The 12,553-nt window shown below is 36.1% G+C and overlaps 1 protein-coding gene across 14 annotated transcripts in view; it reads left to right on the top strand.

Annotated features, from left to right (window-relative positions):
* The window catches only part of ERC1 (ELKS/RAB6-interacting/CAST family member 1), a 567,884-nt gene that overhangs the window by 182,067 nt on the left and 373,264 nt on the right, over positions 1–12,553 (top strand). For all 14 annotated transcript variants that reach the window (XM_087442948.1, XM_087442946.1, XM_014793927.2 and 11 more), the window contains 3 exons: positions 4,984–5,121; positions 6,626–6,766; positions 7,736–7,876. In XM_087442948.1, the coding sequence (XP_087299074.1) occupies positions 4,984–5,121; positions 6,626–6,766; positions 7,736–7,876 (420 nt within the window). The remainder of the gene's footprint in view (positions 1–4,983; positions 5,122–6,625; positions 6,767–7,735; positions 7,877–12,553) is intronic.

A 12,553-nucleotide genomic window follows, 5' to 3' on the forward strand; every position in this document is an offset into this window, starting at 1 on the left:
AAGAAAAGGAAGAAAAGCTTTTTAGCTGTTTCATTGTCAAGTATTCCTTAGTCCATGTATATAAGTAAACTAGTTTCCTTCTACCCCTTGAAAGTCAGGGGGTAACATAGTATATTATTACTATGGTCACTTACATTAAAACGTTATCCCTTACTGAAGCAAAGAATGAAGGGTGGATTTACCAAACCACTGCAAATGCAAAAGTACATCTTCCATGGGACAAATGTATATCCAAACACAAAACACTAAAGCTGATGGGCAAAGCCAAAGATACTTGATATCAGAATTTCAATATCGTGGTATTATTAAAATAGTCTGTTTTCCATAGTTTATGGAAAGATGCTAGGGTCACCTTTGTGTGATTGTTTTTCTTTTTTTCGTTTATCATAGAACATATTATTTATAGCATAGTGACTAAGGATAGGGTTCTGGGGGCTGGCCCGGTGGCATAGTGGTTAAGTTCGCACGCTCCACTTCGGCAGCCCAGGATTTGCAGGTTCAGATCCCGGGTGTGGACTTACGCACCGCTTATTAAGCCATGCTGTGGCGACGTCCCGTATAAAGTAAAGGAAGATGGGCACGGATGTTAGCCCAGGGCCAATCTTCCTTCGCAAAAAGAGGAGGATTGGCAACGGATACTAGCTCAGGGCTAATCTTCCTCACAAAAAAAAAAAAAAAAGGAATAGGATTCTGGAGCTAGATTGCCAAGTGATTATCTCATAGTCTTGTGGTGATGCTTAAATAGTTGTTAACTATGAAGTTCTTACAACAGTACCTGACGCGTGCCTGTTAACACTCTTTTTAAGTGTTAGTGGCCCCTGTTACCACCACTACTTCTTCCTCACCACCACCACCACCACCATTATTATTATTTTTGTTGTTGTTATTGTTATCATATTGTTATTTTAGAGATTCTGTGGTTTCTGTTCCTACAAAATGGAGAGGGTTTTTTTTAGGATATTCTAATTTTTTTTAGAATATTCTTTAGGATATTTAAAGGAGTATTTTTTCACTTAACATGATTCCAAACAATAATCTTTATCATTAATATTCAATGTGCATAACTGATCCAGTTTTTCTCTTGGCTGTTGTATTCAAAACTTTTTGTAAATCGTATATTTCAGATCCTGTGGACAATTGAACTGAGTATAGAATAGGATCGCCACTGTGTATTTTAAGGAAATTGCATAATAAATACTGAAGTGATATGATATGGAACTATCAGGGAGAACAGCTTTTACAACCTCCACATTAGGTTAGTGAAAAAGAGGAGAATAATGGCAAGAATAATCTGGTAGCATTCATACACCAGCTGGTTAGTGACACACGTAAACCTGGAGATCCTTGATCAAAAGGCACAATTGAATCACAGCCAATGCGAGGATATATAAAAGGAGCTTTCAGTAGGGCTCAACTGTTATCCACCATGATGCTGGGTAAATGAAAAGTATTTTTGTACACACCCCTCCTCCGACACACCACACACAGCATCTTTTGGGTTTGTTCAATGCTTATGCAGCTAGTTTGTACATATCTGTGTCTATTTCAAGTCTTCCTCACTGATGGCAACTAGCCCAAAGGAGGCAATTTTAGTGTCCACTGTTCTTCATTTTGTCAGTTCCTTTCACTATGGAATGTTTATTCCTCCCCTTAGAAGTAAATAGGAGTCCAAGAATAGCCATCCTTTCCTCTCTTCCAACTCAACAGTCAATTTGTTTAGACAGCTGGGTAATTGAAGAAGAAAGTAGCTTAGGGAGAACTTGTTGATGTGGATTTTACTAAATTTTTACTAAACTAGCAGCTTCTGCACTTGCGTATATTAGGAAAAGTTTTTGCCAGCAAAGAATAATGGATTACTTTAATAGTTCGACTACATATAAATTATACAAATGGAATTGTTAACAGTTTAACCTCTCAATTTCTTTCTTAGATACTAATGATGGAGGAGAAAGAAGGGTATTATTCTTATTATGCATGTAAGGGCTATTTGTATATTAAGTGGACTCATAAAACAAATATGTTTTCTTGTATGTAAAGCTTGGTTGGTTCTGTGCAATTTCATTTTAAAGATTTTTTTTTTTTTTTAATTTTTTTTTAATTTATTTTATTTTTTCCCCCCAAAGCCCCAGTAGATAGTTGTATGTCATAGCTGCACATCCTTCTAGTTGCTGTATGTGGGACTCGGCCTCAGGATGGACGGAGAAGTGGTGCCTCGATGCGCACCCGGGATCTGAACCCGGGCCACCAGCATTGCAGCGCGCGCACTTAACCACCAAGCCACAGGGCCGGCCCTGTGCAATTTCATTTTAAATAATGGTTCTAGTACCGCTCTTTTTTAATTTTTTTTTGGTGAGGAAGGTTAGCCCTGAGCTAACATCCTTTGCCAATCCTCCTCTTTTTGCTGAGGAATGTTAGCCCTGAGCTAACATCCTTTGCCAATCCTCCTCTTTTTGCTGAGGAAGATTAGCCCTGGGCTAACATGCATCCCCATCTTCCTCTACTTTATATGTGGGATGCCTGCCTTGATGAGCGGTGCGTAGGTCCGTGTCCGGGATCCAAACTTATGAACCCCAGGCCACCAAAGCGGAGCACACGAACTTAACCAGTATGCCACCGGGCCGGCCCCAGCTCTTTCTTGATAAGAAAGTCTAATCAACAGCATGATCATATCTTGTCTTTGTATAAGGTTTATATGTTAGCAACTGGAATGATCTGCACAGCTGTTTAAACATGTGAATACCAGGTCATTGCATTCTCTATGTATATGGAATACTAGATTTTTGAGTGGCAAAACTCTCTTTAGCGGTTGTGAGTTTACCACTACTATTGATCCATATTGATCCATATGAGATTCCAATAGTAGTGTCTGATTAACTAAAGGAAGATTAATGCTTTTCATCTCTGATGGTCTTTTCTCTCACAATAGGCTTTAGACTTTTATTAGTGATGAAAAGACTGGAGCCCATTTTAGTGGTTTACCTGTATGATTTTGTCTTTGTTAAAGAATGAAAATCCAAGCCTTACAGTGTTCGTAGTACCCTATTCTAAATTATTAAATCTTTTTGCTTAGCTTATTTGTTCTGGTTGTGGAATTCACATTGACTCTAGAGAGGGACTTTTTTTTCTTCCCCTGTGGAATGAAGCGGACCCTTAAAGAGCGTATACTAAGTTGATTAATGCAGGAAATTATCCGAAGGTTGGATCTAGGGATCTTTTGTAGTTCCTTTCTTGGCAGGAGTTTATGTGTATGCCTAAATATAGTTTGTAAAGGTCCAAGCTTATATATTATTCATTTACTGATTAGTGAACCAATATTTATTATAGAACTGATGTGTGCCAGATATGAAGATAGAAAACTGGGTAGGGGGCAGGATCCAGTCTATTTGTGGAGACATGTATAAAACAAATAATTACAGTATGGTTAAGGATTAATGTTGTAATATATAGATAGGTGGAATATTGGAGATAAATGTGATAAATATATAGATAAAGAATGGAGATAAGTATGTATGTGTGTGTATGTATATTTAACATGTATATGTGTGATGGAGTACAGACAGAGATCATCTAATGGGGTAAGAGCAAGAAAGTCTTCCCAAAGGAGATAACATTAATGTTGCTTTTTGAAAGCCATGTAAAATAAACTAGCTAGTTCTGATTTTAGCTCAACAGGAGATTATGATTATATTCTCTTGCTTTGTTTTTCTCCATAGAACTTATCACCATCCTACATACTATGTTCATTTCATTCATTCATTTATTGTCTACCATATTAGGATGTAAGCTCTTTGAGGGTAGGGATTTTTGCCTATTTTGATTACTTCTATGTCTGCAACACCTAGAAAAATGCCTGGCACATAGCAGGAGCTCAAATATGTGTTGAGAGATTGAATGAAGTTTGTGAGTTCTAGAATAATTGCCTTATTGTTTTCCTCTAGTTTATTAAGAATATCTCTCTACAATTCCTTCATATTTTTGTTTAGTATTTTTCATTATGTGTACTTGAATCTCCCTAGTGATAAATGCTATTTCCACACTGTTTCTCAAACCCATACCCTCTTTTCCATCTCTCTTAGCTCATTTAGTCTCCAAAGTCTCTTAACCTGAATTGATAAAATCTAATTGTCTTGCTTGTCTCCATGCAAGTTCCCTTAAATTTCTTCTCCACAGCCATCAGAATTATCTATCTCAAATGCAGAACTGACCAGACCATTTCTTTGCTTAAAAATCTCTAATAGTTCCCATCTGTATAGAATAAAATTTGTGCTCTTTAGGATGGCACACAAGCCCCTCGATAGCTTGGATCCAGCTACATAATGCGGGGTTCTCTTGTCATCTTATAACATAATAAAAATGAGTATGTTCCTGTTTTTTTGTATCACTAGTGCCTGGCATATAGTATAGAATTAAGTAAATACTTTTTTGAGTAAATGAATGCATATAAATGTGTGTGAAGGAATGTATAACAATAAGAAATTTCATTGAAAATGCTTGCTGTTTAGATAAAAGATGATATAAAAATCTAACAACACTAGCATTTAAGAACAATTTTTCCTTTATACAGCTGATTTGTTTTTCTTACTGTCTAGCTGTTTCAGTCTCTCTTGTCCCTTGATTCTTTGTGAAGGAATCCCTCTCAGCATTTACACTGTTGTTTTGGGGAAGTAATCCAATTTTTCATGGCTTTCCTCTGTATAGTTCCTCTCTCCATTCCCATCTCTTTATGGTGGGTCTCTTTTCCCTACCTACTTTCCTTATTTCTTTAGAGATTTATGTGTATGCGTGTGTGCCCATACCCATGTGTGCATCTTTTCTCTGTTCTGGCTATAAATTCTGGGTTTAAAGTTTTGCGTGCAGTTCTAAAACCTTTATACTCAGAGACAACCCTGATCTACCTGTTTCCAACTTAAAATGATTTTTATTGTGACTATTTGTATTTGTATTAATTTCCTTTTTTTCTCTTAAATGTATATGCACACTCAGATTGAAAATCTTCAAGAGCAACTTAGAGATAAGGAAAAGCAGATGAGCAGCTTGAAAGAACGAGTCAAATCCTTGCAGGCTGACACCACCAACACCGACACTGCCTTGACAACTTTGGAGGAGGCCCTTGCAGAGAAAGTGAGTGACTGGTCCAGACTCTTCATAGACACATTTCTTCTGCTTTCTCATTAATCTAAAATTTTCTCTAGTGATGAGACTTGGATATAAAAGTGAGAAGAAATCCCTTTGGGCAAAAGGGAACAGAGCTCTCTGGACTATTGCTGACATATATAGTCTAAGGGGAAAGAAAATCCATTTCGTTGTTGCCAATTTAAGCATCTGTTGCTGGGCAAGATGGATTCCACACTAGAGGGCAGTGGCTGAAATTTCTAAAGAATCAGCCATATGTTCCCTGTTTACTATCTTCTGAAGAAAAAGAAAAGTTCTTTTTATGTATATGGTCAGCTAGAATTCAGGGATGTGGGAATATCAGACATTGACCATCAGGAGGCAATGTATAATTAGTTCTCTTTTACTATGCCATATTGATACCTAATGTATTCATGGATTTTAGTTATTAATATACTGTACTTGCTGTTTTTCTAGTCTTGGCCTTGCTATTTCATTTTGCCTTTATGAGCAAACCTAGTTTTTCAGGAATAGTTGACTAAATAAAGAAGTGGCCCAACATGACAAGTGTTAATGTCTTGGAAGGAGGTTTAAGGAATCTTGATGGGGCATTTTAGTTGGATTTTTAAAAAAGAATAGGGTCACTGTTCCTTAAGCTTCTTGGATTCAGAATGCTTCAGGCTGCCTGCCAGGGATCAAGTCTTGATCCCTGAATATATTCAGAAATAATACCCAGAAATATACTTAAATTACTTCAACTTTCAAACTTCCTGAGTATCTGTTGACAGAAAGAAGTTTTAATGGTTTCTCCTTTGTTTACCCTTCTTTATGCTTTAAGCTGAACATATCATAATCTCCCCAACCTTTTCCTTCCTTTAGTGCATGAATTGCGAGTTGTTTCCATTGCCTTGTAGGCAACGTGTGAAGTACTTATAAAGAAGAAATATTTGTTACTTATTGTCCTTAGGGTATATATGTAAGTTTTTGGTTACTTGGGAATTGAATAAATGGGATAATTCCAAAAGAATACTTTAGGGACATCTAATACTAGTTGAGATTACAGGAAAAGAAACCTAGGGGAATCAAAAGAACAAAACCAGATCTTGGTTAAAGCAAGATAGGTAGGAAGGATGAATTCTTTAAAAAGTAAATTATTAACAATTTATTGGGCCGGCCCCGTGGCTTAGCGGTTAAGTGCACGTGCTCCGCTGCTGGCGGCCCGGGTTCGGATCCCGGGCACCCACTGACGCACCGCTTTTCCAGCCATGCTGAAGCCACGTCCCACATACAGCAACTAGAAGAATGTGCAACTATGACATACAACTATCTACTGGGGCTTTGGGGGAAAAAAATAAATAAACAAAATCTTTAAAAAAAAAAACAAAAACAATTTATCACTGTCTTTTGAATGGAGGATGGAAGTGTGAAAGTTTATCAGCTAAAAGCTGAATTACAGTCATATGATACAAGTATGAAAGAAATTTTCTCATGTATTTATGTGCTGTCTCATCAGGAGCGGACAATTGAACGCTTAAAGGAGCAGCGGGACAGAGATGAGCGAGAGAAACAAGAGGAAATTGATAACTACAAAAGAGATCTTAAAGACTTGAAAGAAAAAGTCAGCCTATTGCAAGGCGATCTCTCAGAGAAAGAGGTTAAGATCCCAAAATGGAATTATTTCATTTGCATAGCCAGTGCATTGTGTGTATATGTTGTTGGTGTTTACATAATACATATAAAAAAGTAATTGATGGAAGATTTTCTTAATATTCTTAGAGCAGGCCTTTTGGGAAGACCGTAAGGGATATTTCAGGAAACTTTGCAGAGACATAGTAGATTGGATCATTTATTTTCTAAGTCTTAATCTCTTTCAGTGTATTGAGAGTTGGTTTCTCACTTGTTAATGACATTTTTATAGATCCTAAAATAACTGAAGCCCAGTTACATTTGGAGAAACATTGTACTAATGGTAAGAAAAGTGACAGACAAAAGGAATGTGCAAAAGGAGGACAGTTTATTTACAACAGCTCTTAAACTGCCACTTAAACTTCATCTCTACATTGGCAGAGAAATCTTAATGATTGTTGACCAATTAGGTGACTTACTGTGCTTTGACCTTGCTTTTGGAGAGTCCCATTATGTGAGCTAAATAGTAAAAATGCCTAATGCCTTGTGATCAGATAATAATGCATGAGCCTTAGGGACATTCTCAGGATTTTCTTTCTATTATCTTTAGGAAAATTTATGGAAATTTAAATTCCTAGTAGAATTTTTCTTCTAAAAGGGGAAAGTGTTTTATATTTAAGTCAGTGTAGCTACTAAGCTTGACTATTTACATTTACAAAGTTCGATCTACTTCCATTTATTTTGTGGAAATGGATATGTATTCATAGAACTCTTTAAATCACTATTCAATTGGTATTTCTTGGGAATTCATCTTATTTTAGTTAGCACTTGAAAGCTAAAGCTAATATTGAAAACATTTTGTGTTCTTGAAATGGAAATATGTCAGCATATGGTAATAGAAAGAAAGTACAAGCCACCAAGAAAATAAATTAAAAATTTTAAAGGCCCTTTTTGTTTATAGTTAGTATTTATTCTAGATCTGTGTTGCTTCTTTTAGGCTTCACTCTTGGATCTGAAAGAGCATGCTTCTTCCCTGGCTTCCTCAGGACTGAAGAAGGACTCACGGCTTAAGACACTAGAAATTGCTTTGGAGCAGAAGAAGGAGGAGTGTCTGAAAATGGAATCACAGTTGAAAAAGGTTAAAGAAGACTTTTCTATTTTCTTGCTTTGCTTTAAATAAGAACATAGTAGAAAACTCTACAGTGTTTATATGGAATAACTTACCAATGGAGTAATAATCCCCTAAAGTTCAAAATACCATTTATACCTGGATTAAGTCTCTTAGTATTCTTAGCCTGTTTTATTTTACTCCTGAGAATTCCCAAACTCTTAGAAATTGACAGTTCAGGGGAATATTAAAATATACAGGTCCTTTATGGATGAAATACAAGACTACAATGTAAAAATCTCAATTATCTGATATTTTCCTTTTATTAGCATCAGGCTTCCTAGAGGGAGATAATTTAACAGTGATAGTTACCTACACTGGGGAATATCAGGATATGGTGCAGATATTTACTGTCCATTTCTTTGATTTATACTTCTCTAATATTTATATGGCAATTTATAGTTATCAAAGCACTTTCATATTTATTTTCTCTGAGTTATCAACTCTGTGAGAATTAGAACTGAGACTTGGGAGCAGTTACATTAACTGGGTACAGTTCATATCATAACTAATGAAAAAAGGGTACAGCCTAGTCTTGAGACTTCAAGTTTTGATCTCTTTCCATATATTGAGTGCATTCAACATGATGCCCTCATAATCATCATTTAGGATATGCCAAAAATAAAATCATTTCTTGAGCTAAGGAAAGGACGAAAATCCGGTGTCTTAAAGTTACTTTTGAATAAGTAGGGAAATACTTTTTTTGTGATTAAGGATTCTGGTTTAACTATTTCAGATTTGATAGTTGGCTGTTTTTTTCCTCACTAAAAAGGTGGAGTTAATTTTCTATTTAATACCTGAATATTGAAGGTAAGGCTGTTAAATATATTTAGGGTTATAAAACTGAGTGGTAACTATCAAGAGTAATGTTTTTCATTAATATTCCAAACTCCCCTGTTTATGACAGTCCCACATTTTCTTTCCTTTGGTTTATTTATTTGTGTGTGTGAGGAAGATCAGCCCTGAGCTAACATCCATGCCAATCCTCCTCTTTTTGCTGAGGAAGACCGGCCCTGAGCTAACATCTGTTGCCAATCCTCCTCCTTCTTTTTTTTTTTTCCCCTTTTTATCCCCAAAGCCCCAGTAGATAGTTGTATGTCATAGTTGCTCATCCTTCTTAGTTGCTGTTTGTGGGACGCCACCTCAGTATGGCCGGACAAGCGATGCATTGGTGCGCGCCCGGGATCCAAACCCAGGCCGCCAGCAGCTGAGTACGTGCACTTAACCGCTAAGCCACAGGGCCAGCTCCCCTCCTTTTGTTTATTTTTAATCTCCTTGTTATCATGATACATCTATAGCTGGTTATTTATATGGTCTCCTATATTTTAGGTTTTATATTTAGGTTCATGAGAAAAAATAAACTTTGGGTAGAAGAGGTTGATGGCTTTCCCTTTCTTTGATTTATTACCTGTTTTTCTACCCATGGCCATTTTTCTTTTCATATTTTCCCTTGTTTAATTCTGGATAATTATTTCTTTTCATTTTAAATAATTACTGATGTTTTCTTATTATTACTGCTTCCATGGTGCCCTACTTCAGGAAGGAGACTGTAATTTTAGCTTTCTGTTTGTTTTGTTTGTTCATTTCTTTTTTTTTTTTTACCTCTTTTCTGCTTCTCTGTTTTAATTGAGCATTTTATATAATTCCATTTTCTCTCCTGTCTTAGCATATCAATTATATTTCTTGAAATTTTTTAAAAGGTTGCCCTAGAATTTGCTATATGCATTTTGACTCTTTTTTTCCCCAGCTTTGAAATATACTTGACAAAATTGTATATATTTAAGGCGTATGATGATTTGATATACGTATACATTGTGAAACGATTACCACAATCAACCTAATTAACACATCCACACCTTACATAGTTACCATTTTTTTGTGTGATGAGAAAACTTTTTTTTAATTGAGGTGTAGTTGACATGTAACATTATATTAGTTGCAGATGTACAACATAATGATTTGATATTTGTATATATTGTGAAATGATCACCACAATAAATCAAGCTATTAACACATCCACACCTTACATAGTTACCATTTTTTTGTGATGAGAAAACTTTTTTTTAATTGAGGTGTAGTTGACATGTAACATTATATTAGTTTCAGATGTACAACATAATGATTTGATATTTGTATATATTGTGAAATGATCACCACAATAAATCTAGTTAATATCTGTCAATATACATAGTTACAAAATTTTTTTCTTGTGATGAGAACTTTTAAGATCTACTCTCTCAGCAACTTTCAAATATACAATATTATTAACTGTAGTCACCATGCTATATATTACATCCTCGTGACTTATTTATTTTATAACTGGAAATTTGTCCCTTTTGACTCCCTTCACCCATTTCGGCCACCCCACAACTCCTGCCTCTGCAACCACCAGTCTGTTCTCTTGTATCTGTGAGCTTAGTGTTATGTTTTTGTTGTTTTTTTTAGATTCCACGTATAACTGAGATCATACAGTGTTTGTCTTTTCTGTGTGACTTATTTCATTTAGCATAATGCCCTCAAAGTCCATCCATATTGTCACAATTGGCAAGATTTTATTCTTTTTCATGGCTGAATAATATTCCTCTCTCTGTGTGTGTGTGTGTGTATCACATTTTCTGTATCTGTTCGTCCATCAATGGACACTTAGGTTGCTGAGAACACTTTTTAAGGTCTATTCTCTTAGCGGATTTCAAGTATGCAATATGGTATTATTAACTATAGTCACTGTCCTGTACGTTAGATCACCAGAATTTATTCATCTTATAACTAAAAGTTTGTGCCCTGTGACCAGTACCTCCCCATTTTCTCTATCCTCCAGCCCTTGGCAACCACCATTCTCCTCTCTTGTTTCTATCAGTTCACCTTTTTTAGATTCCATGTATAAGTGACATCATACAGTATTTGTCTTTCTGTGTTTGGCTTATTTCACTTAGCATAATGCCCTCCAGGTTCATCCATAATTGTCACAAATGGCAGGATTTCCTTCTTTTTTATGGCTGAATAATATTCCATTGTATTTATGTATATATAGGTATACCACATTTTCTTTATCTTTTCATCTGTTGATGGACACTTATGTTGTTTCCATATCTTGCCTATTGTGAATAATGCTGCAGTGAACATGAGAGTACAGATATCTCTTTGAGATACTGATTTCATTTCCTTTGGATATATATGCAAGAGTGGGATTGCTGGATCATATAGTAGTTCCATTTTGAATTTTTTGAGGAACCTCCATACTGTTTTCCATAATGGCTGTATCAATTTGCATTCCCACCAACAGTATACAAAGGCTCCCTTTTCTTCAAACCCTTGCCAACACTTATCTCTTGTCTTTTTTTTATTTTTAATTTTAATTTTTATTTTTGTGAGGAGATCAGCCCTGTGCTAACATCTGCCAATCCTCCTCTTTTTGCTGAGGAAGACTGGCCCTGGGCTAACATCCGTGCCCATCTTCCTCCACTTTATATGGGACGCCACCACAGCATGGCTTGACAAGCAGTGCATTGGTGCGCGCCCAGGATACGAACCAGTGAACCCCGGGCTGCCACAGCGGAGCGCGCGGACTTAACCGCTTGCACCACCGGGCTGGCCTTCTGTTGTCTTTTTGATAATAGCCATCCCAACAGGTGTGAGGTGTAATCTCATTGTGATTTTGATTTGCATTTCCCTGATCATTAGTGATGTTGAGTACCTTTTCATATACCTGCTGGCCGTTTGTTAGTCTTCTTTGGAAAGATATCTATTCAGGTCAAAGGCCCATTTTTTAATAGGATTTTTTGTTTTTTTGCTATTGAATTGTATGAGTTCCTTACATATTTGGATATTACTCCCTTATTAGGTATATGATTTGCAAATATTTTCTCTTGTTCTATAGGTTGCCTTTTCATTTTGTTAATAGTTTCCTTTGCTTTGCAGAAGCTTTTTAGTTTAATGTAGTCCCACTTGTTTATTTTTGTCTTTGTTGCCTGTGCTTTTGGTGTCATATTCAAAAAATCATGCCATGTGTATTTTTAACTAATGTAAATCCACCTTCAAATAACACTGTCTCACTTTATGTGTGGTGCAAGTACCGTAAGAATATTCCCAATTCCTTCCTCCTTTCCCTGATGACATTATTGTCATTCATTTCATTACCCATATGCTATAATCACCCAATACGTTTAGTATTACTTTAAATCATTACCTTTTAGATGAAGTACGAATAATAAAAGATGTAATTTTAGCTTCATTTATTCCATCTCTAATTCTACGTTTATGTGAATTTCTTACCTGAATCGTTTTCCTTCTCCCTGAAGAACTTCTTTTAATATATCTTAAATATATTGGGTCTCCTGGCAATGAATTCTTCAGTTTTTGATTGTCTGAGAAAGTCTTTTTTTTTTTTTTTTTTTTTTTAAAGAACATTATGTTTTTAATATTTTTATTTTTTATTTATTTATTTTTTCCCCCAAAGCCCCAGGAGATAGTTGTATGTCATAGGTGCACATCCTTCTAGTTGCTGTATGTGGGACGCGGCCTCAGCATGGCCGGAGAAGTGGTGCATCGGTGTGCGCCCGGGATCCGAACCCGGGCCGCCAGCAGCGGAGCGCACGCACTTAACCGCTAAGCCACCGGGCCGGCCCTGAGAAAGTCTTTATTACTCCT

This window comes from Ceratotherium simum, chromosome 17 (assembly GCF_057802395.1).
Source record: "Ceratotherium simum simum isolate JZ-2026a chromosome 17, ASM5780239v1, whole genome shotgun sequence".
NCBI classification, from domain to species: domain Eukaryota; kingdom Metazoa; phylum Chordata; class Mammalia; order Perissodactyla; family Rhinocerotidae; genus Ceratotherium; species Ceratotherium simum.